At 43.3% G+C, this 25296-nt stretch overlaps 1 protein-coding gene across 1 annotated transcript in view; it reads left to right on the top strand.

The window, feature by feature from the left end:
• SUZ12 (SUZ12 polycomb repressive complex 2 subunit) overlaps nucleotides 1-25296 on the top strand; it is a 57878-nt gene that overhangs the window by 28867 nt on the left and 3715 nt on the right. Inside the window, exons 8-13 of the mRNA XM_053298790.1 lie at nucleotides 5875-5977; nucleotides 14776-14881; nucleotides 15918-16095; nucleotides 21618-21709; nucleotides 22204-22347; nucleotides 23714-23871. Of these exons, the coding sequence (XP_053154765.1) occupies nucleotides 5875-5977; nucleotides 14776-14881; nucleotides 15918-16095; nucleotides 21618-21709; nucleotides 22204-22347; nucleotides 23714-23871 (781 nt within the window). The remainder of the gene's footprint in view (nucleotides 1-5874; nucleotides 5978-14775; nucleotides 14882-15917; nucleotides 16096-21617; nucleotides 21710-22203; nucleotides 22348-23713; nucleotides 23872-25296) is intronic.

The following is a 25296-nucleotide window of genomic DNA, read 5'->3' as shown; positions in this document are numbered from 1 at the left end:
TCTCTTGTGCACATAGGGGCTAATGTGTCCACAGGGAATGGTTTCGTATGGGCATTTGTTTGGAGTTAGTGCCCGTTATAGTATTTTAAAAAGAAAACATGCTAGTGTTGACTTATCAAAAAGATAATCTGTGTTAAGTCAAAGAGAATACAACAGAACTTTTAATGTCCACTAAAAATGATGTTCTTAGATTAACTCTGACTTTTTTAGATGTTGGATAATCACTGTTGTAATGGGGTCTCTTTAGCTATTGAAGTTCCTCCATTTTCCCACCACAGTTCATGATAAGTAGAGTCAGTTGAGGAGCAGGATACATTGGGGTATAATCTCCTGGTGTGTTGCTCTTGATGAGTTTGGTAGAGCTGATGTAGTTGCTCAAATATTAATTTAGGAACTAAGTAGTTTACAATTCAGCCTCTCTGAGGAAAGGGATAGTTGTTGGTATAGTTAGAATGAAAACCTCACACAGAAGATGCCTAACAACTGGAAAAAGGTCCCTTCACTTCACTACCTCCAGGAACAAGTAATCCAGAGACTGATGCCAGGATTCAAAGCAGGCAATGCAGTGAGGAGGAACTTTAAGAAAGGGTAGGTTCAACAAGTGACTTGAGGGGGGAAAGGGCAGAGGATACAGGAAATTAAGGCAAGAAAAGGCTAATCAGAGAGGAGTGTCGGAAACAACTGATGAGGGTGGACTGTGCTATTGGTTGAGAGAGAAGAGGGCTAGAGAGGCTGGTGAAGGGAGCAAGTGGTTTAAAGTGGGTCAGAGTGGGTAACTGCTTGAAAAGCAATGAGTATTGGAAGCATGGAATTGAAGAAAATTGGAATAAGGCAAAACTATAGGACCTAGGAAAAAGAAAGTCTGTGTGCAGTTGACAGGAAGTGAATAGACAAGGTAGGGGCCAACATAGACATAGGAATATACACCCCAACAGAAGAATTCTGCCGATGTGCCTTCTAATGTCACTGCAACATTGTGAACTGGAGGTCCAAGAAGTGAGGTGGCGGCAGCTGAAGTTTGAATGGCCTAGTTTATACTAACTAGGCCAACTTCTGAAAGTAGGATTGTAGTGTAAAGGAACACAAACAGAAGAATTGGCGGGGGGGGGGGGGGAATCATGAAGGCTTGGTTCAGACATAATGGCTTATCGCAGTTAAAGTTGGCCAAGGTTCCAATTCTTAACTCCAAAGCGCGTCGCAGACTTTCGCCAAACTGCAGACAACCAAACTCCAGTTTCAGGAGAGGGTAGCACCTCCTGGCTGCTTGGCATCCGAGGCTAATCCCAGCCAGCTCTGTGGCTGGACTGTGGGCAAAGTGTTGCCATGTAGGTGGTGTGGTGCGTGCTGAGTGTGATTGTGCATTTTTTAAGTGCTCTACCCACCCTTAGCAGGAAAAGGGCATTGAACGCCCTTTAAATGCCCTGCAATGCCACGCTGCTTCTGCCATCGATGCCCCCCCAAGTAGCCTTGCGCCCTGAAAGCACCACACAAGCCCAAATTTTCATGTGTGTTTGTGGAATTGCACTTGCATGAGGGATGGGGAAAATCCACATGTGCTAGAATGCGATATGCAGATGGAGAGAGCCATTTTGGAAGGGCGGTATATAAATCAAATAAATAAATAATAAATAAATAAATGATGCTGGGGGTGGGGTCTGTCCCACCATAATAACCAGGGAAGATGTCGTGAGGGGTGATCCAAGCACAGCAGTCCATCCAGACACATCACAAATCTGCTGTCCGGCAGCTTGCTGTCCAGTTGGCTTACACTCTCATGAGTGTGCCAGTCTACTGAGCATACTCCACGTGGGCTATTGCATAGGAAGAATCGTTCCAAAAACTATATCGATCCTGATCCTACTGGCCCTGCTCATGAGCAAACCTGGGTTGTATACACCACCAGCAGCAGCCCCGAGGAAGTGGCTGGGCCCCAATTCTCTACTCTTTCTTCATAAAAAAAATAGAACAGATACCCTGAAGCCTCTCCACTCTCTTTGCCTGTGCAGACTTTCAGCACCCAAAGGCCATCTAAACACTCACTTTGTCCTTGCCCAGCCATGTGCACAGATGGGAGGTAGGAGCAGGCATCGGGTTGGGCCTTTAAACCCATTCAAGATTCCTAAGTCCTGTCTGTCGCACTGTATGTAGAACTTCCGGCGTGGGGATTCAGGGGAGAGGGGAGCCCCTGTTCTCAGGCCACCCCCGGATGTTTGGGTGACCATTCCAGGGCAATGGCAAGGGTGTGCATGTACATATGGGCTGGCAGGGGGCACGGTTACGCAGCAGCTTGTCTGCAGTATCCAAGACAAAGAAAGCAGTCTCCTCACGGCTGCCATCTAGAAAACAACCTTGCTTTGTTTGGAGCACCCATGGCCTGACACTCCTGTGAGGGAGATGTTAGTGTGAGAAGGGGATGTTTTGCCATCTGTATTCATTTCAGATTTGTCAGGACAATTATCTCCCCTCTCCTCTGATAGTCCTTCTCAGGAGTTGCCTGGGGGTGTCCCCATGGCCTTTCAGTCTTATGCCTAGCCAGTAAGCCCTGGGTTGAGTGGCTGTATCCTTGAAGAATTTCAGTTGACCCAAGACTAACCCTGGTGACTGGCCTTGATCATGAGTAAGTCTGGGGGGTGTGAACCCCCCAAAGGGGAAGGGGCTTGGACTCCCTTCCCCAACCTTTCTGTGAAAAGAATGGAACTTGGCTGCTCAGAAATCCCTTCTGGGGAGCTGCCTTTTAAACCTGCCAATAGCACCCTTGCCCAAACCATTTGCATGGATAATCTGGATACCGGGCTCTAGCACAGACCCTTAAACCCATTCAAAATTCCTGGGTCTGGCCCAGCATGTCACCATATGCCGATATCTCGGCACGAGGATTGGTGGGAGAGGGATCCCTAGTTTCCAGCTGTCCAAGGATGGCAGCGTTGCCCCTGGGGATGTGAGCAGGGGTGCACATCTCCACATGGGTGGCAGTGGTCCCTCAAATATTTTTTATCTCTGTGAGAAATGAGTTTTGTTCTGGGTGGCAGTATCAAGGTGGTGTGTGCACACCTGCATTCAGAATGAGGCCTTCCTGATTCAGCCTCGGCACAACCTAAAATGAACTGAGCGGACCTCCAAAAACTTGTGAGCACATGCGCACGCCTTAGAGGGAACAGTGGCTGGTGGGCAGCACATTTTTGCAGCTGCTTGACTGTGGTACCCAAGACATGGAAAGCTGTCTCTGGGGTACTCCTTCTGACAGCACCTATCCACAAAGCAATCTTGCTTTACTTAGAGCCCCAATGGCCTGACATTCTCATGAGAGGCCTGTCTGTGGGAGAAGGGGATGCTTTGCCATCGCATAATTTTGGTGATTGTGGTTGATGGTTCCTCTCCCTTCTCTTGGACGGTTCCTCTCATGAGTTGTGTGGGGGGTGTCCCCATGACCTTTTATGGTCTGTGGGATAATGGGCTAAGTCTCCAGCGTGGAGAGAACCATTCCCATACGACACGAATACCATCTTATGCATTTGAAATTAGTGCCTGCAGGTTCTTCTCATGAGCAAGACTAGGGAGCAAATATCCCCACCCCGGGAAGGCACTGGCTGCCCCTTCTTCAACCTATATGTGAAAAAATAGAATTTTGCTGCTCTGACTTCTCTACCCAAATTCAGCCGCCCACCCCCCACGTGCAAAATGTTCCCATCTTCGCACTGTGATAATGTACCCTGCTTATGTTGCCAGTTGGAGTGCTTGTGAACATATGACTGCTGCTTTCTTCTTGGGGAGCAGAACACATGGTGCCCATCCTATTATCCCATGCCCTACCACTTGCCAGGTGGGGGAAACAAAGGACAGAGTGGGAATTGTGGTTGCCCCGAGCGACTGTGCAGCTTGACGTATTGACAAGTCCAGGATGGGCGTGGTGGCATCTCTGTAGCCTGGCAACTCCATAGCTGACAGGAGAGGCAGGGCTGGTTTTCCGAGAGATTGCCAGTGAGAAGCCCCAAAAGCATGTAGCAGCCATGTCCTTGGGTGGGTCTGCACCGTCACTTCTATGATCAGGGTTTGAAAATTGGTGCAAAACCACAGTTATAACTGTGCCCATAGTCAGACAGTTAGACTGTACATAAGTACAGACTGCACTTCAGCAGCAGAACTTCAGTTGTTGGCGGCAAATTTTAGAGAAAACGGAAGGTTCAAATTGGAGTTTGGCAAAGCAAACCGAAGGTAGCTTTCAGCCCATAACGGCGGTTTCGCACATTCTGCTGTAACAGAGTTACAAATTCGGCCACGATTAACTGTGGTTAGCCATTCTGTCTGAACACTGCCTGAGAAGGTGTTAACCCTTAGGTCAGTGTCTTGAGTATATTCTTCCCTAAACCACCAAGTCTGCAGCTATCAGCAACACACATCTCTGCAAGCAAGATAAGAGCCTTTTTCATATATTTGAATGTCATGTACAGTAAATGTGTGGAAGGGGAAGCAGGATTATTCCTAATGTCCCAGTTGCTGAACTCCATGTATTTCTGTGCTCATAGACATGGTTAATACAGGAATTAGATGTGTGATCCTGCTTTCCACTTCCATGGATTCATAGTTGAAATGTGTGGTGGTAAGCAGACTGGATCCCATCTTTTGGAGCCAGATTAATCCTCAGCTCCCCAAATTGGGTACTGTAGCAGTTGCCTACACTGAGTAAGGCAGTGTCCTAGAACATTAGATACAGTATTTCTTCTAAGGCAGGGGTGGGGAACCTTGGCCCTCCAGCTGTGTTTGAACTACAACTCCCATCATCCCCAGCCACAATGATTGTGGTTGGGGATGGTGGGAGTTGTAGTTCAAAAACAGCTGGAGGGCCAAGGTTCCCCACCCCTGCTCGATAAAGTGTGCACGTGCTCACATGTTTTTGATGTCCGCTCAATTAATTTTAGATCCCGTTCAGGTTGAATCAGGAAGGTCCCACTCTGAATGCACATGTGCACATACTGCTGCCCAGAACAAAACTCATTCCTCACACAGATGAAAAAGGTTAGAGAGAACACTGATCAGATAACTAGCTTAAAGGCAGGGATCCACAAATATTAGCTTGGCTTATTAGCTAACTTCTTCGTATTTGCTATTACCCCCTATCATCCCCTCAGGTCTGGAAAGAGGAAGTAGAGATTTGCTTATTTAATGGATGCCTATTCTGCCTTCTCTGACCCAAGTCACCCCAAGTAACTTGCAGTTTGTACAAAAATTCTTTCTTCATAAAGCAAATCAAAAATATTTTTTTAAAATAACTGCAGTAGCAAAGAAAAAGCCAGTTTAGCTGATAAAGCAGATTTGTAAGATCAAACTATATTAAGAGATGCTCTCATCTTTGCTAGTGTGTGGATAATGTAAGCAGGAGAAATCTGCTGTTTAACTTCTCCAGGCAGAAGCATAAAAGGGGAGAGGTTTGTTACTGGATGCCCTTCTTAACAGGGGTACTTACCCTGGGAGGGCTGGCTTGTGGATTCCTGTTTCCAAGTGCAGTGGATAACTCCTGTTACAATCAGGTGCATATTTTGTTAACTTGGGCTACAGCAAGATTCTTGTCCTAATGTCAAGCACAGTTCTTTTTTTGAATTGCCAGAAATCTTGGAAAGCTACTAAAAATCCAGCCATCTCCTCTGCTTAGGTATAAAAGAGGGGAGATTGAGATATAAACTTTCTAGCCATGTTTGTGTTGTCACGCTAAAACCATTAGTAGAAAGAGGGAAGTGAAAATTGTTCCACTTAAAATCATGGAGGCACTAAAAACTGTGTTCCCTTGGATCAAATTAAACTTTTTTATTACTATACAACTATACCAGCCACTTTGTAATTTTTGCCTTGTAATTATAATTTCTGGTGTGTTAAATGCAGATGTTAATGAGGAGCTTCCTACTAGAAGAAAACGCAATTCTTCCAACCGTGAAGATGGAGAAAAGACTTTCGTAGCACAAATGACTGTATTTGATAAAAACAGGTATTTTTAGTTTTTTAATGGACTTTGGGGGCTTGTGCTTCTTTCTAATAATGTATGTCTGAATTTCATTTTAATCTTTGTTTTCTTTGTAATTTAAATAATTTTATTTCAGGGAACTTGTCTTTCCAAAATAGAATTAAGAAACTCTTCTTCATGGCATCTTAAAATAACTGCTTGAGGCATATCTTTTTTGGCCTCATGTCAACATGTATGTTAATCACACATTTACAGTAGTAAATAGATCCACTTGCCATCCTACTTCTTGGAGTAGATATATCAACTTTGCAATAGCATTATTGCACTAAATGAGGGATCATTATTGCACTAAATGAGGGATCTATCAAATATTATAAATAAAACCAACAGGTTTTCAGTTTGCATGATTTATTTAAAGCTTATCTCTGCTAGGATTCTTCCAATCTAGTATACTTCAAAAATAAGGCAAAAGGGTGGAACTGTTATCTTTTCCTTCAGGGAAAATAATCACAGCATTAAAGCTGTGATTAAATTGTAACATCCAAAATGTGCAAATTCTAATCATCGAAAAGGCTAGCCCTTATTTTGAAACAGAAATAAAGTGGCAGCTCTATGAATTCTTGAACAAAATGTAATGAGCTACACGTCTCTCTTTCTGTGTACAATGGTTATTGAAGCTTGTGAAGGATATTGGTACTTGAGATCTAGAATTTGTGTCATAGACAAAAGGGTTGTTTAAGTATTCCCATAGTGGGTAATCCCATTGCGTTTAATCGCTTGCTACTTAAGTAACAGTTTCCTTTGGATGAGTAGGGGTTGCTGCTGTTAATACTCTGATGTTTTAATACAGCTAGAATTTCTAGCAGAAGAATAATTGTGATGAAAGGAGAAAATGCTAGAAGTTAATGCTAAGCTTGAGATACAGGTGTCTGTAATGAGCTCTAAATTATTAGGATCAGGCTCTAGCAGAAATTGAGCACAGAGAAGGTTTATAGAGAGCAGTTATGGTGATACACAGTACACATACATTTGTTCCCAACCTGTTGTACTCCAGATGCTGTTAAACTGGAACTCCCATCATCCCCAGCCACAACAAATTATAGCTAGGAATGATGGGAGTTGTAATTCATCAACCATAGGTAGAAACCCCCTATAGGCCAACAGTTCAGAGGGCTATACCCATTATGAGCAGTTTTTAAAAACTATATATTTGTAACACAAATCATTGTTTAAATGTTCAGTATATTCAAAAATGCTCCAACATTCAGAAATGATTTGCAATAACGTTATCCCTTTTACATAGTAGGATACATCCAGAGGGATGGAGCTAGAGGCTGAATCAGGAAGGCTAGAGTGGCATTGGGGATTTAGGTAGATAGGAAGCAAAAAGGATCACTAGGAGACCATTCAAAAAGCAGTCAAGCCTGGATGGAACATGGCTAGATGCAGCAGGGAGTAGCAATTTACATGTTTAGCAAGGTTGCAGACTTGAGCTACAACCATTTTATAAGGATTTAGCATCACCACAAACCAATCAAGTCTATTACAAGCTGCCTTGGAGGGTAGCTTGACGAGGAGACCAGACTGGAAAACAGTTTTGTTTCGGGCGGCGGGGAGGGAAGATGCCTGCTGTTCTTTGTGGACCTGGAATACAAGCTGCCATTGAGCTGAAGTAGGGCAGGTTCTGCTATCTGACCAGTAGGAATCTGTGGGGATAGAATGATCCCTTGGGTTTCTGAGACTTAATACAGAATCAAGACCCTCCACTGGTGCTGTGAATTCTACCTGTGAGCACCAGGAAACTGGTTACTCCCTTGGAAGAGCAAACTGGAATGTTGCCCTGATATCTCCAAGACAATCTTAAGCGTAGCTAATCCTCAAAGTGATCTGGATGGGGATGCAGTTTACTTTCTCAAGTAGTCTATTCAGAGATTCTTACTTCTGTATGCTTTAGTTGGCTCCAAAACCTGTCATTCCTATTATCTTATTCTCATTTGGGATTCATCTCCCTACTCTTTCTAAGACTGGGCTAGATCTCCATCTGCTGGCAGATGCTGTTCCTGCATGTGTGAAGTCTCTCCTCTCCCCAGTGTACTTTCACCACTTCTTATCAGTTCATGAACTCCCTCTTTAGCAGTGGTTTTTGCTTTCTGAGTTATTGCCTTGGTTATGGGCCAATGCAGTACTGCAACTGGGGCTGTCTGTGCAGAATAATTTAGGAGAGGCATTGTGCCATTAAGAACATACTATATACAAAAGTGTAACAGGTTCCTGTGAAAGGCAAGGGAACACATCCATAGTGAGTGAGAAGCGAAAGATCTGGGGAGTGATCCTTTGAATCCATTAGAATGGGTTCTGCACCTGCACTGAAGCCTCTCGGTGTGGAGTACCACAGCTCCTCTCAGCACTTGTGCCCCACGTGACCACGTGGCTATTTAAGGTGGGAATAAGTGCCAGAACTTCAGTTCCTTTGTCACTGCCGTAGTGATAGGTTCTTCGGTTTCTTCGGCTCCTTGTTATGGTTCCTTGTATGTCTGAGTGAGTTCTAAACAGAAATAAATAAATTTTAATCAGCTATCTGACCCCTGGACTGTATTCTGGAATAGGTTTTTGTGTATAACGATTTATTTGTGATAAAAGATCGGATGGATATTTTACTGACTAAAATGACCCTTGGACTGTGTTTCTGGACTAAGCTTTGTGTGTAACTATTAGTGGACGGATATTTTGACTGATTAATTGGATCGGAAATGGATACTGCTAAATGATCAAGATCTGGATACATTCTCATCTGCAGAGTTCAAAGACACTGCAGAAATCAGCAGACCTAACATGTCAGCAGTTAAGCACCACAAAACACCTAGCGGAATAAATAATTATCATAATAGTCAACAACAAACAGCAAGTGCCACCTTTGTAAAGAAGCAGATGAAACCGTGGACCACCTAATCAGCTGTTGTAAAAAGATCTCACAGACTGACTACAAACAAAGGAATGGCAAGGTAGCAGGGATGATACACTGGAACATCTGCAAAAAATACAAGCTACCTGTAGCCAAAAATTGGTGGGACCATAACATTGAAAACGTTCTGGAAAAGGAAGATACAAAAATATTGTGGGACTTCCGACTACAAACAGACAAACACCTGCCACACAATACACCACATATCACTGTAGTCGAGAAGAAAGAAAAACAAGTTAAAATAATTGACATAGCAATACCAGGGGATAGCAGACTAGAAAGGAAAGAAAAAAGAAATAGAAATAGAAAAAATCACAAAATACAAAGATCTACAAATTGAAATTGAAAGGCTGTGGCAGAAAGACCAAAATAATCCCAGTGGTAATTGGCGCCCTGGGTGCAGTTCCAAAAGACCTTGAAGAGCACCTCAACACCATAGGGGCCACAGAAATCACCATCAGCCAATTACAAAAAGCAACTTTACTGGGAACAGCCTATATTCTGCGACGATATCTATAACAGCAACAACATTGACAATAAAATTTAGCCATCCCAGGTCCTTGGGAAGGACTCAATGTCTGGATAAAACAAATCAGTCAGTAACATCTGTCTGACTGTGTTAATAAATACTACTACTAATAATAATTATTATTATTTATTTGATTTCTATACTGCCCTTCCAAAAATGGCTCAGGGTGGTTTACACAGAGAACAATTAGAGTCTAGAGCAATGAGTGCATCCATTACTTTACGATGACATGCTTTGCTATGCTCAGCTGTCTTACAAATGGATATGAAAGAAAAAATAGAGGGATTACCATTTGATGGTGAAGGCCTGTTTTCAGAACAGACAGATGCAACAATGGAGGTCAAGAAGTCCAAATTCACTGCAAAGACGTTTACTTCTGCTTCTTCATCTAATATATACACATCAAAATCAAGACCTTTCATCCGTCCCCAAAAACAACCAAGGCCAATGTAACAAACGAGAGGCCCAGAAACAGCGCCATTGAAGCCACCTACAGCCGATCACACTTTCGTACATCAAAGGACACATTGCTAATATTAACCTTCCTCAACATGGAAGGGCAGAATATGACTGCCTACAAAACCTATCAGGCACCATTAGCCATCAGCAACATCAAGTTGGCAAGCCATGGCCAAGCATGGCAGCACATAACATTGGACTGGTGGGTGTTGAAGATTGTCTCTTCGGGCTACGCGATAGAGTTGAAGGCTCGCCCAGCTTTCAGAGGGCTATGCTTCACCAAAGTGACTCCTGCCTTACAACAGGAAGTACAGGAGCTACTGTACAAAAAAGCAATTGTCACAGTGCAATGGGCACAGAGAAGGAAGGGTTCTACTCCCGCTATTTTCAAATCCCCCAAAGAGATGGGGAAATTCAACCTATAATGGACCTAAAACATCTGAACAAATACGTCCACGTGAAGAAGTATCGGATTACTACGTTGCAAGACATCCTGGCACTTCTGCATTGGGAGCAGTGGCTTGCAACATTAGACCTACAAGACGCTTACTTCCACAGAGGAATCAGGCTTTCGTGCCAGAAGTTTATAAGCTTCATGGAGACTTCAATTTACCATCATCAAGTTCTGCTGTTTGGTCTCTGCACTGCCCCGTGTGTATTCACCAAATGCGTGGCAGTGGCACATCTGCGGACAAAAGGACTGGCAGTTTACCCGTACCTATACGACTGGCTCTCAACATCAAAGGACAGAGAAGAGTTACTTTCTCAGATACAATACCTGTTGTGCCTTCTCCAGGACCTTGGTATAGAGGTGAACTGGAAAAAATCTCATCTAAATCCAGTGACATCTATACCATACATAGGGGCTCTTCTGAATACCCAGAAAGGAAGAGCATTCTTGCCACGAGAAAGATACCAAGCCATTATGGAACTGCATCAAGCCAATCCAATTCAGCGGGCATGGCAGATTAAATGCCTACTATGCATTATGGCCTTCTGCAAGACAACAGTACGATATAGTTGCCTGAAAATGAGATAATTGCAATTATGGTTCATATCCACCTTCTGCTTTAACATAGACAACCCCCGAAAGAGAGTAACCATCCCACTGCAAATCCTCCAGGCATTGAGCTGGTGGACTCAGGCAGACAGTCTTTTTAATGGGGTATCACCTTTCAACTACAAACCACATCTGTATGGGTGACAACAGATGCCTCACTGCAGGGCTGGGGTGGCTGTTGCAATGGCAAAGTGACCCAGGTTCAATGGACTTGGCGACAGAGGCAATTCCATATAAACTTCCTAGAACTCTTAGCAGTTTAATAGGCCATGAAGGCTTTTCTTCCAGTGCTCATAGGGAGAGTAGTACAGCTGCAGTTGGACAACACTACGGCAATTGCCTACCTAAACAGGCAAGGGGTGGTGGTGTTCAGATCTCTGTGTGAGCGTACAGATTTGACACTGGTGCATCAGAAGCAGCATCACCCCTTTAGCCATACACATAAAGGGGACGGAGAATGTCCTAGCAGATGATCTGAGGTACTCATTCACCAGGGAAGAGCGGCATGAGTGGGAATTGAGCAACAAATACCTATTATCAATATTCAGAACTTGGGGCTCCTCCAAAATAGACTTTTACGCTACAGCACTCAATGCCAAGTGCAGCAAATACTGCTCAAGAGTGGGCCATGACCCAGAATCACTAGGAGATGCATTCCAAATGTACATTCGGTGTTGTGACCAGTCCATGTATCGCCCTCTTCTTCTGGTAGGGAGAACGTTGGCACATATTCTTACCTACCAGGTCAAATGCATCCTGATCACTCCATGGTGGCCTCGGCAACCATGGTTTCCACATCTACTCAAACTATCGGGACACATACAGAAGGCTTCCACAGCATCAAGACCTCCTGTCACAAGAAAACAGACATGTACTGCACCCAGAGGTACCCACACTACAACAAACAGCATGGAAGACAGGCTTCTGAATAAAATATTACTAAATCAGAAGAAGCCATCCACCAGGAGGAACTATGCTAGCAAATGGAGAAGATTTACATGCTATGCTGCCACAAAGGGTTTCTGCCCTCTAAATGCTACTGTCCCACAGGTCCTCCTATATCTCACCTTGCTGAAGACCTCCCAACTTTCCAGTGTCTCCATAAAAGTTTATTTTGCAACAGTCTCAGCGAGGCACCCAGGATGGGATGGAAAGATGGTATTTTCTCATCCTAGCTGCAAGGGTTTTCTAAAAGGTTTCACTAATCTGTATTCTCCTATAAGACAGCCAGGAGGTATATCTTTGGCCCTTTCAGCACTAACAAACATGCCCTTTGAACCCATGGCAACAGCTAGCCTTAAGGTTTCTCTGAAGACTGCTTTCTTGGTGGCTATTAAAACTGCCCACAGGGTGAGTGAACTTACAGCCCTGAGGATGGATGTGCCTTATGCACACTTGTACCCAGACAAGGTGTTGCTATGTCCTCACATTACTTAAGATTGTGACAGACTTCCACATACACCAAGACATCGTGCCTCCTACTTTTCTTTAGTACTCCCTGCACAGCTCTTGAAAAGGCCATGCATTCCCTAGATGCCAGAAGGGCTCTTCTATTCTACCTGTCAAGGTCAAAGATGATTAGAAAGACACACAAAAAATGTTTATAACCTTCAAGGGAAGATCTATGTATCGGGCCTTGTCAAAACAAAGGCTATCCCACTGGCTAGTAGAGTCAATCCTAATGACTTACAAGTTACCAAAGGTACAGCCATCTATCAAGGCACATTCAACTAGAGCTTACAGTGTCTTGGCGGCTCATTTATCTGGCATATCTTTTCAAGATATTTCTAGGGCTGCAACCAGGTCCTCGGAACAGGCCTTCATAAACTACTGTGCCATTGACTTGCGTTCTGCAGCAGAGGTGAATTTTGGGAGAGGTGTTCTCAAAAGGGTGTTACAGTGACATTACTGCTCTCTCCTCCTAAAGGAGCTAACTGAACACTAATGGATTCAACGGATCACACCCCAGATAAACAGGTTGCTCACCTTAACTGATGATCCGTTGACATCCGTTGTACCCTCCTGAACACCTCTGCAGTAGTGTGCAAGTCTTCTATGTAGAACTCACCTATTGCTCCAAAGATGTTCAATCACTCCCAACTGAATTGAAGTGCTGGTGCTTCCTCCCACATTAAATAGCTATGTGGTCACATGGGGTGGGGCGCAAGTGCTGAGAGGTGCTGTGGTACTCCACACCGAGAGTCTTCAGCGCAGGTGCAGAACCCATTCTAATGGATGTCAGTGGATCCCTACCAGATCATCATTACAGGTGAGCAACCTGTTTTATCTGCATGTGAACAAAAAAGTCTCTTGGTCGTTCCTTACACATTCACAGCTAGGAATATTTGCTTAAGCAGAGTCATTAGACTGGATTTCAATATTCCTTATCAAGACAAGTCTCTTCTCTGGTTGGCCTGACAATTCTGGACATGCAGTAAGACATGATTTATAGCAGTACTGCAAAAACTTCAAATGCATCAGACTGATGGGAGACTGAAGTTGGTAAAGGTAGTGTTAGACTTACTTCCAGCTTGGGACACCTTGCTTAGAGAAGATTAGTTGTTATTAGGATGAAAAGGGAAAGAATCTATGGCCTCCTGTGCGAACTCATAATAACTTTTTTAAAAAACCCAATTCTTCATTTGCTTTTCATTTTATTTGATATGTTAACTGTATTGAACTTTTTTGAATACAGATGAACCTTTTTATCCGTGGGGGTTCTGTTCCCACATATTACTGCGGATAACTAGCCATTGAGTCTATGGGAATACAGGAATTGGGTTCCCGGACTAAACATCACCCCTGCCAAATGAGCCAAATAAAGTGCCCTACCATGCTCATTGTCATCTTAAGTGGCGCAGCAGGGAAATGCCTGACTAACAAGCAGAAGGTTGCCAGTTCGAATCCCCACTGGTACTATATCAGGCAGAAGCGATATAGGAAGATGCTGAATGGCATCATCTCATACTGTGCAGGAGGAGGCAATGGTAATCCCCTCCTGTATTCTATCAAAGAAAACGACAGGGCTCTCTGGGTGCCAGGAGTCGAAATTGACTTGACGGCACACTTTACCTGTACCATGCTCCATGGATCTCCTAGCGTCCAGCAATGCTCCCAAATGGTCCCCCAAGTTGCAGTCTGATTGTTTTTATATACCGCCTAATAGAATTTTTTTGCTGAACTGAGCTACAGAATGGCTCCCACTGACAAAATGGCAGCTGGAAATGACCTCCATGGTCATTTTCAGCCTTCTAGGAACTGGATACATGGGTTTTAATGCTTTCATATTTTTGAATAATGAAAAATGGGTATCAGACACCTGTGAATACGCAAAACCGCAGATATAGAATCTGCATATAACAAGGTCCCCCTGTATAACAGTAATATAGTAAGGGGAAGGAACAAACTGGAACTAGATGGGGGGGGGGGAATCCCTGTACTTGATATTCCTGATCTCACATTTATGCCAAGCTGAAACAGTTGGGGTGAAAAGTTGAGTGGGGGGGAAGGGAAAAATAGGTTTAACATCAATGTGCATAGCATCTCTTTTCCCAGTAGAAACATAGATAACAGCCATGAGTCACTGGCATTTTCCATTGAGTGTGCTGCTTAATGTTGCTTCAGAAGGTCCCTCAACATCCATGAGTGCTGTGGGGAGAGGTGTCAACAGGTTGCAGATGGAATGGGGTCTTAAGTCCTAGTGCCCTATGATATAGATATATGAAGAATGAATAAACTTACTTAACTTAAATTGAGACATAAAGCCATTATTGAATATCTGCAGTGAAATGCATCTTCTTTTTGTGTAACAGGCGACTGCAGCTTCTTGATGGGGAATATGAGGTCGCCATGCAAGAAATGGAAGAGTGTCCAATTAGCAAGAAAAGAGCAACATGGGAAACGATACTTGATGGGAAGGTATGACATTTTGCTTCACTTGTCAAAAAAACCCCAGCCCTTTGAAAGGTACAGAGTGAGGAGCTGCTTTATATTTAAGCCATTTGAAAGTAGTGATGATTCTTATAGGTTTTCAGCAGGGTTTCATGTTTTTTGGTGCCATGATGAGGGTCCCATAGTCCAAGGGCAACAAGGGGAGTCCCCTTCTCCCCCTCTCCAGAATGAAGCTGGGAAGATGATCATCCTGTCAGTTGTGCTGAGCTTTGGAATGTGCAATACAACTACAAGGAAAATCCCAGCCTTCTCTCCATCTCCAAGCTGCAGAGTGAGATTGGGCTCTCTATTATGGCAGTATAGAAATTCAGAGCACTTTGCCTGCCCAGTATCAAAATGAGCCCTGGTCAGGGGTGCAGCTATAATTCAACAGGATGGAGCAGGGGGACAAATTCCACTTGCTCCTCTCCCCCTTGCACCTCCCTAGATGGATGGATGGATGGATGGATAGATAGATAGATAGTTAGTGGGGGGCATTTTCCCAACTAGTCCCAGGGCCCACTCCACCCTTAGAACACCCATGGCCCTAGCCTTTTCCTCCAGCTCAGCAGAAGAAATCCAGGGCTGGTCATTGGGCTTTGGCCTATACAGGCACTGACTGCCTCCCTGCCCAACTTGACAACAAATCCCTGTTCCCCTTCCATAGCTCCAACTTTGGAGCTGGAGTGGAGGATGGACATGGATTTTTTTCTGCAGTTGCATGGTAATTCTGATCCCCTCCACAAACTGCCTCAATCGGGGGATGAGACATGATTGCCCCATTTCCAGCTTTAAATGCATAGGTTTTGCAAGAAACAAAACCAAGGATGAGGCTATGCAGATAGAGCAGCCTTTATTTCTCATGGCTGGGGTTGCTAGAAACCGTGGAGTATTTTACTACTTACCTTATAAATGAATAGTAACTATTCACTTATGAAGTAAAGCACTGTAGTTGGGCACACTGCTGCAACCCTTGATATATTTTTTTAACCCTTCTTATAAAGTGTGCTTTTTTGTTTTTCAGAGGCTGCCTCCATTTGAAACTTTTTCTCAGGGACCCACACTTCAGTTTACCCTTAGATGGACAGGAGATGCAAATGATAAACCTACAGCTCCTGTCGCCAAGCCCCTTGCAACAAGGAATTCAGAAAGTCTCCCTCAAGAAAACAAGCCTAGTTCTGTTAAACCTGCCCAGACAATAGGTAAACAAATGCAAGATTGGCAGATGCTTCACAAGTACTGTCTCTTCCTTGTCTTTTTTAGACAATTTTTCTTTGTCTCAGTTATTTTAAAATGCTCTGATGTCTTGCACGGAAAAGCAACAGCTCATGCAAGACTCTGGAGCACCACATACGCTGGGTTGTGTGGGATTCGTCCAGAGCTCAGTAGAAATCTTGGTACTCTGCTGAAATGCATTGAGCTGATGAGATTATCTGTGTCTGGAACTTGACTGGGTTTGGAACTTGTTTGGTCAGAATACTAGTGCAGAATGTGTCTGCTCAGCTCCTGGCAGGTTTGTCTGAGAGATCCTGTCACACTGCAATCTGCACTACTTTTGATTTCTTTATGAGCCTAGTTCAAGGTGGTGTGTTTGACCTTTAAAGCTGTCAACAGTTGGCTCTGCTGTACCTTTGAGAACACCTACTTTCATATTTACCTTCTTGCACCTGAGATCAACAAATAAAGCTTTGTGTCCGGTCACAATGGAGAAATGAGTGTGCACGAAAGAACTCTCAGTTGTGACACCTGCTCAGTGGAATTATTGGCCTAGGGAACTCTGAATTGATCCCTATTATACAACTTTCGCAGCAGCCTGTGATGTCTTTATTTTTAAAAAGCCAATAGTTGTGTGTGCCAATTCCCCATTCTGCTAACTTGTCATTTTAACTAACTGTTCTCAGTGTTAATTAAGTCCATTGTGTAAGTGGTTTTTAATTGTTGCTTTTCTATTTCTACATCATTTTTAAGCACTTGCTTAAATTGGAAAAGTGGCTCAAATCTTACATAAGCCTTATAGAACCCTTAGCTGAGTATAATATGGAACAGATGTCAGTGTTACCTACAATGAAGCTGGTAGCATCGAAGCACACTTTAGTATAACTCAGACTGCTTATGCTTGCTTTCCCATAGGCAAGTTGACTAAATCAGTGAATCCCATGTTCATATTCACTGTGTTTTGTCTACATCAGGATTCAATTTATTCTGAGCAGTCTGAGACACTGAAAACATCCACATGCTTAAAGTAATGCATTGCATCTGTTAACAAAGTATTATATTAAAAAGGGATTTATTTCCATCAGTAGATCTGCTTGTTTGGTCAAATTGTAATTTTTTTATTGGTCGGGAAGTACAGCTGGACTAGTGAGTGTTCATAGTTGTGTATGTTGATCACTTAATTTGTAAGATTTTCCATTTTAGACTTGGAAGAGTCCATATATGACTGAATCTGAAAATAATTTCCAGATAGATCATACAAAGGTGTTGAGGTTGAAATAGTTTCATCAATCTTGCAATTGTTGCCTTCTGCTCTTGGCAGTAAAACCTGGGATAATCTGAATGCTAGTGCTTTTGGAATACAGGTGTTTGAGTGTGTGTGTCCATTTGATTGTCAGTCACATCTTGAAAGAACCAGAAGCCTGTTTTTAAGTAGAAAAATTCTGATTAGAGGTACAGATTTTTTAAATCAGTCAAGTTTTTTGTTGTCTTGGTTTTGAATGTTCTCTTGACACTTTCTCTTTTTCCCTTCAGCAACCTGTTAGAGCTTACTGTAAAGACTTCTCGTAACGGATTGGGAATCGAGATTCAAACTGTAAAAATATTAGTATTTAACATGTTACATTAGTTTTAAGCAATGCTGGAAAAGTATTCTTTGAATACTTTACATAGGAATGGCTGAAATGTGTGCATTTTTCAGAGTTTTTTACAGGTGTCTAGTATAAATGTAGACTTCTTGTTAGAGCACAAGTTTATAATATGGTAAGAACAAAGTGGTATTTGACTTGCTTCCTGAATTGTACTGGGTTAGTGACAAGTTCTCATATGAAGACAGTTCAGTTTTTGCATTAACAAGTAATATATCTAGAAATGTATGCTGTATATTTTCATGGTATGCTTGTTAAGTATATGAAGTGCAAGGACACATTCACTGTTAAGCTGTTGCAGTTAAAAATGTCACTCAAGGCCAGTGCAGACATGCTGCTGCCAACCTTTTAATGATACCTAAGCAGTCAGAGATAGGTCAGGGAACTGTGTACTGCTACCCCTTAGCAAGCAGATTCTCTCCTCAGACATTAACACCACTGGGCTGGTTCAGGTGATACTGTCCCTGCTCATGTGGCTAGGGACATGCCAAAAGCATGCTCATTGTGACGTTCTCCAGACATCCTGGCTCTTCTTCTAAATGGCCCCTCACATGTGTTCCAAATGCTTCTTTTAAACTTATTTAAGTATTTGGAGCATGTGTAGAGGGGCCATATGAATGAACAGCTCCCCCATGCAATCAAGGGGCATGCTGGGAGGGTGTTGGATATCTGGATTCTTGGTGCATTCTGTCTTTAATTACATGGCCAGGGACATATTGTCCAAACCACCCCACTTTGGTTAGCAGATCCTGATTAAGAGGGAACTCTGACTAGCATCAGCTACAGTTGGCCAGTGCTGGTTGAAGCCCTAATTGTGGTTAAGGCTGACTGAGGAGGAGAGCATAAAAGGGGGTGGTGATGGTGTCAGTTCTGAAGCCTGGTCTCAATTATAGTTAAAATATTTGGAGCATGGAGTCTGAACTGATCATAGGCTAGTAATGCATGCATGCCAAAACATACTTAATGTTGCTGAATTGCTGTTGCTGAAATTCATTTCATTCTTCCGGATGAACTTCTGGTTAGCCCATCTGTCCCAATAGTACTAATGATAAAAACTTCATTGTTGACAGGTGTAGCATAATCTGACCATTATGGCAGGTGTCTTGAGACAATGAATTTATTGGTTCTTATCTGCAAGAATTGGTGTGTCTCTTGTTACTTGCTGTAGGAATACTTCTTGGTTGACTGAACAAATTTAGTACTGTTCCATCTACCTGCTCTGATTGCTTTCAGGATGTTGCTTCAGAACTGGAGGAATACAGTTTGAAATGACCACACTGGGTGTAGAAATGGCCTTTTGTCAAATTTGTGAAGCCTGACAGTATTCTTGAGTCTTGCAACTTGTGATCTTCCACCTTTTGTAGCTGCTTTAGATTTAGATCAGTTATAGATGCCAGTGCAACTTTGTACCTGGCTCTGGGGGAAGGAGATAGCATTGCTTCTTTCCCCATTTGTCAGGTATTAGTTGCCATTTTTAGCTAGAGCAGGGGCTCCGAACCAGTGGTATGGGTGCCATTGGTGGTACTCCCAGGTGGTGCTCAGCTATATGCTGGATTGAGTTCCTTGCTCCTGTCTACTATCCCCATGTCTCCTCCAGAGTTCTCTGCTGCCCCTGCGTCTCCTCTGGAGTCCTTGGCCTCCACATCTGGTCCTGAAACCTTCTGACAGAGCCTGGCCAATTGCAAACCCTGTCATTGGCATGCACAGCCAGCTTGCTGGCAGTGGGCAGGCGGGCTAACTCGGAGGCGGAGTGGCCTGAAGCATACCGTGTATGTCTGTGTGTATGTTCGTTGGCACTACTTCTCTTCAACTCCTTGTCCTCACCAAGGCTCTTTGCTCTTCCTTGTAATCCTCTGCCAATCTCCTTCCTCCTCTCCTGTGGGTGTGTATGTGCCTGCTTGCCACCACTGCCACTAGGGATGTTCACGGAATCTGTTCGAACAACTGGCGGTTCTGCTGGTTTGAAGGTGGGGGGGTTGTCTAAGGGCAGGGGAGAGTGCACTTACCCCTCTCCGCTTTCCCCCTGCTTGCACTCGGTTTTTTGCAAGTCTGTTGTGGTGGCAGCATACCTCCGTTACCCCCTTGACCAGAAGTACCTGATGCGACTGTGCACGGCTCACGAGCGCGCACACCCGACACCATGTCGGGTACTTCCGGTCAAGGGGACAACCAGGTGACAGAGAGGTATGCTGCCACTCTGACTGACTTTCAAAAAATGGATCACTGACAGAGGGAAAGTGGAGGGAGGGGTAAGTGCACCCTCTCCCGTCCTTAAAGACAACCCTCCCCTGCCTGGTTCCATGCACATCCCTAACGGCCACTGCTTTTCAAGGCTCCTTGTCTCTTCAAAGTTTTCTCATTCTTTTGTCCTCTCTGTGCCCTCCTCTGCCAACTTCCTTCTTGTCTCCTCTCCTCTCCCTCCACTTTCGTTGAAAAGTGGTGTGTAAATGTTCATAAATTAGTAGTCTTTGGGGGTGGGTGGGTGGAGGGTAATCTTAGTTGGCCTTTAGTAACTTCCTTGTTACAAGCAGATAAGTATATTGATTGTGGCTGTGTTCTTTTATGGAGGGGGTGGTGGCTGTCACCTTAACATTTAAACATTGGCAGCACTCCGGGCAGCATGACGCCTCACATCTCCCCACCCTTGCTAACTGAGCTAAGAGACAGCTTTCAAAGTGCTAATTCTCTTATATTTAGCAGGGGAAGAGCAACTGGCCCTATCCAACCCCAGCACAGCATCCCTCCAGTGTCTGTTGCTGGTATCTTTGTGTTTCTTTTTAGATTGTGAGCCCTTTGGGACAGGGAATCATCTTGTTTGTTCTATGTAACTGTTTTACAAACTTTTGTTGAAAAGCGGTATATAACAAGTAGTGATGGTGGTAATAACATTTAAATTTTGCACATACACAGACATGCTCTCTCTCTTTCTTGCTTGCGCACGCTCTCTCTCTCTCTCTCTCTCTCTCTCTCTCACTCACACACACTCACACACACACACACACACACTCCAAATGAGTACCTGAGCTGAAGGACTCCAGCGGAAGTGGTACACTTGTTTAAAAAGGTTGGGAACCATTGAGCTAGAGGAATACAACACAGATCTTGCCACTGCAGTTGTGAAGTGGCTTTATACATTTTGTAGCACATGCCTGCTCCCTAGTGTCAGAAAATCAACCTGCCAAGGTGTAGAAGAGTCCTGCTGATGGCCATCAGAGGAAACTGAAGGGCTTATGGTTGAGCATTGCTTGTCCTTCACTGTAAGGACTAAGCCTTCCATCTAGTTGTATGAGAATTCTATGATGTCTGTTTCCTATTCTCTTCATCAATATGTAGTAGCAGTGACACAGAATATTTAGATGCAAATCAGTTTCATTCCACACCAGAATTTTTGAGTGTGAAATTGATGTAAAAATGACATGTATTTAACAATAGTGATCATTGTTAAGTCACTGGTCTGATCTTATTTAAAAATTGTGTTAAATGCCTTTTTGCCCTTTACTTCTAAGCATTTGTTTGGCTTGCTTCTGACTCATTAGCTGGCTATTTATTATCTATAGTATGCTGCTGTGCAGATATTGAAGGAATTATCTCTATTGAGGAGTTTCATTTAGGAGAATAAAATAGGACACTAAGCTCTTTGAGGAAGGGTGGAACACAAATTTAATAAATAGGCATGCACAAGAACTGTGTTTATTTTTTCAAAAGCAAGTTTAGGTAATACATCATGGACCACTCAATCACAGTTCACCAGAGTAGTCTGTTTATAGCAGAATGATGGAATTCTGTTTGTGCAACACTGATAAAGACCTGAACAGGTTGTATCAAACAGTAGTACAGTTATTGGCATCCATATTCTCTTTCAGCTGTGAAAGAATCCTTGCCCTCAGATCTACAAACAAGAAAAGAAAGAGAGGTTTCAAATGAGCCTCGACAGAAGTTGAGAATATTTTATCAGGTATTGATGTTCTAATGTTTATAATATCTAACTGCTTATGTTTAAGCAGCCTGTTTTAGAAAGCGCTTTTTTGTTCTGCATGGAGGCGGGAGGCAGAGGTCACTATTCACTCATTCATTCTGTTCAAGGGGTAGCTGGTGTGCCCAGCATGTTCCAACCACTCCACATGGGGAAAGCGCAAGTGTTTTATTATTTGTTTGTTTGTTTTATATACCGCCCCTCTGAAATGGCTCAGGGTGGTTTACACTGAGGACTGCAAAATTCTTTTTCAGAATACAGTATTTGACACACTTAAGGGTTGTTTTAAAAATAAAATCCAAAAAATGTTGTGCTAAACCCAGTTTGGTATGGGGCCTCTGTTGCTGGATGTTTGAAGGTGCTTTTGTTCCCGGGGAAAACTCACTGCTGATTGGGAAGAAAAGTCTATGGATTCCAATATAGCATTATTTCAAGTAAATATGTTCTGTGTATTAATTCAAACTTGTTTGCACCAGTTTCTTTATAACAACAACACAAGGCAGCAGACTGAAGCTAGGGATGACTTGCATTGTCCGTGGTGCACACTGAACTGCCGTAAACTATACAGCTTACTCAAACATCTCAAGCTTTGTCACAGCCGGTTTATTTTCAATTATGTAGTAAGTATTCTTCCTTGACATTCTCTGCATAATGGCATTGTCTGGGTGGGAGGCTACTTCTTGCATCTAGTTTATATGGTGGTGAGGCAGAGAGTCAAGTGTAACACACCCAAAGGCTATTATCACAAGCAGCTTAATCCAGGCTACGACAGCCCAGCCTGGGTTAGGCAGCTCGTGTGCAGTGCCAGGAGTGAGGCTGATCCTGGCTCTGCCACCTTTCTTAAGCCTACCTTTAACCCCGGCCTTTAGCCAAGGTTAAGGGCGCTGGGATTGTGTGTATGCTCGGGCTGCATGCAACCCCAGCATACACAGAGTTGGGGGCCTAGGGCACCTGACTCCTGGGGAATCCCCCAGTGCACCTCACTCGACACATGGTTCATTGAGGAAGGCCAGGGAGTAGTGTATGAGTATGCAGTAGCATGCCAAAAATTTATAGACTTCTGGTCATCTTGGGTAGACTAAAAGCTACAGTATCTAAAATATCATATCTCTGTTGCTTTATTGCTGGCCTGTTTTCTGAAGGGAAGGAGACTTAAGAGATCACCTTGTCTATGTCTCCCCATCCCTAATAACTTGTGTTACAGTCCAGTACAAACCAAATATATGGTACATGGGGGCGGGTGTTTTCTGGGGATCCTAATAAAGGGATCTTTGGCTTTTCAAATTTCTCAAAATGCCAGCCACTAATATTTTTAGCACTACCCCTTTGTCACTTGTGTGCATGGAGTTCAGTACAAACCAAACTTGCAGTGTGCAGCAGGAGGGCCTAGGAGATTGTGCTGTGGGTATATTGTTGTTCATCATTTTGAAACAAGATGATGGCCACTGACACTAGAAGCAGTTAGAGCTGATCAAACTGACTATAAGCACCTCCATGGAGTGTTGTAAGACTGAAGACATTGAAAGAAGTGACAAGTAGCTTCCATTAGTTCTACTAATAATTTCAAGTTTAAAGACATCTGATGGAATAACTGGCAGCCATGATTAGTCCATTCTGAACTGACTTCATCTTTGTCCGGTAATGTAGTAGTACTCTTTAGGTCTTGATTTGGTGTCAAGCCTGCCTGCCTGCTTGATTGATTGAGATGCAGATGATGTTTCTGTTGTGCAAATGCTAACACTGCAGACTCTGACACTTCTGGGCTTCAGAAATGATTGAAGATCTGCATTTTTGTCACAATTTGATTGGAAAATGGAAAACTCATTGTTCCCTATTCATTTATCCATATTAAAATGTCAGCATTCAGAGTTTTAGCTAGAGTAGGTGTTGATTGCAAAGTACAGCAAGATGTCGGTAATCTGTATGTTCTTTTAGAGTGTGAATTCCTGATTGCTGTTAATATATGTTAAATATTTCTATTTGCAGTATCATCCAAAAGGTGCTAGAATAGATGTTTCTATCAATGAGTGCTATGATGGCTCCTATGCAGGAAATCCTCAGGATATTCATCGTCAGCCTGGTTTTGCCTTCAGTCGTAATGGGCCAGTCAAGCGAACTCCCATTACACACATTCTTGTGTGCAGGTAGGTGGGAAACTTGATGTTGCTTTACATGTGCAAGCAGTAAGACAATTGCAAGGTTGATGCTATTCTCAAACTACATATATACATAGATGGCCCACGTCCTTGCAGAGTGCCATGCTAGGCACTTGGCTTCTGTTTTAAAGTTCAAAATTCATTGTGCATGAGCTCAAACAGGCATACTCAGTGCAAACATTTTTCCTAGCCCATATGTCAAAGGAATTCATGGATGGCCCTTCTATTCCTTGTTGTGGTTACTTGTACTCTGCTTCTCCCATTGCTTAATGTGGCTCAATGCAAGTTTTAGTTCAAAGATCCTGGCTTAAGTACCCGTTCTCCTAGTTTTTCCCCACTGTAACATCAGCAGTGACAAATTTAACCCCATCTGTATTGTGATACATTACAATCTTAACTTCATGACGACAGTATTTCTTTCAGTAACGCACTGGAAACAAAAAAATCTCCAGAAACATTGTGCATTTATTTTATAGCCCTGTTGATTAAGATTTGCTCGCTGACTTCAAAATGGGACCTCTATGGATTACCCAAAGCTTTAATTGGCTGATCTACCATTGAAAACCAGTTTAAAACTTTGAGATCTAATGTCCAATAAAATTGCAACTGTCTTCTGATTTTTTATTTTTTCAAAAATAGGTATATGCTGCTTTCTGGATCAGAATATTGTACATGTAGTCTGAAAAACCTCTGGCTTTATTCTACCTCTAGGACACCTAACAAGCTTAGTTGTCAGGGTAGTGTCTGTAATATTATCTTATTTGTTTGGAAGGCATGTCCATCCTAGATGTTGATCTGGTGTCAGGCCAACTTGAGATATGAATGACACTTATGCCCTGCAAAGGCTAACACTGTATAGGCTCTGACTGTTTTGGATTCCAGAAATGGTTCACAATCTGCAGCCATGACATCACATAATGTATGTGTTCTTTCCCTGGATTTTTGTGGTAAATGCAATTATAAACTGGTCATGTTGTTCCTTAGTAACAATTGAAGGATCAAAGGGCTGCCATTGATTGACCTGAGCCTAAAATATATGATGATCTGAATCCATCCATATCTATATATAATACTAGTCTAAGGCGTACCTGTGGCTAATCGCGTGCATGGTAGCTCTTGCAAAAGCTCACGAGCAACTGCTGGGAGTTGCGAGAGCTGGCGAGGAGGAAGGAAGATTGAGGAGGAGCCATTGCAAGCTGCTGAGGACGGGCAAGCAGGCAGCAAAAATGGGGCTGCTGGCCTCCTTGCCAGGACAATGAGAGCTGGCGGGAAGTTGAGAAGGCAGCGCCGCCGCCACTGTGAGCAGCCAACAAAAACAGGCTACCGGACTCCTTGCAAGGAAGATGAGAGCTGCCAGCAGAGAGGGAGACTGGCTGAAGGGATGGGAGAAGGAAGGGAGAGCTAGGGGCGTAG

This window comes from Hemicordylus capensis, chromosome 2 (genome assembly GCF_027244095.1).
Source record: "Hemicordylus capensis ecotype Gifberg chromosome 2, rHemCap1.1.pri, whole genome shotgun sequence".
Classification (NCBI taxonomy): Eukaryota; Metazoa; Chordata; class Lepidosauria; order Squamata; family Cordylidae; genus Hemicordylus; species Hemicordylus capensis.
Note: the sequence above shows the minus strand (reverse complement) of the source record. Positions and strands in the feature narration are given on the sequence as shown.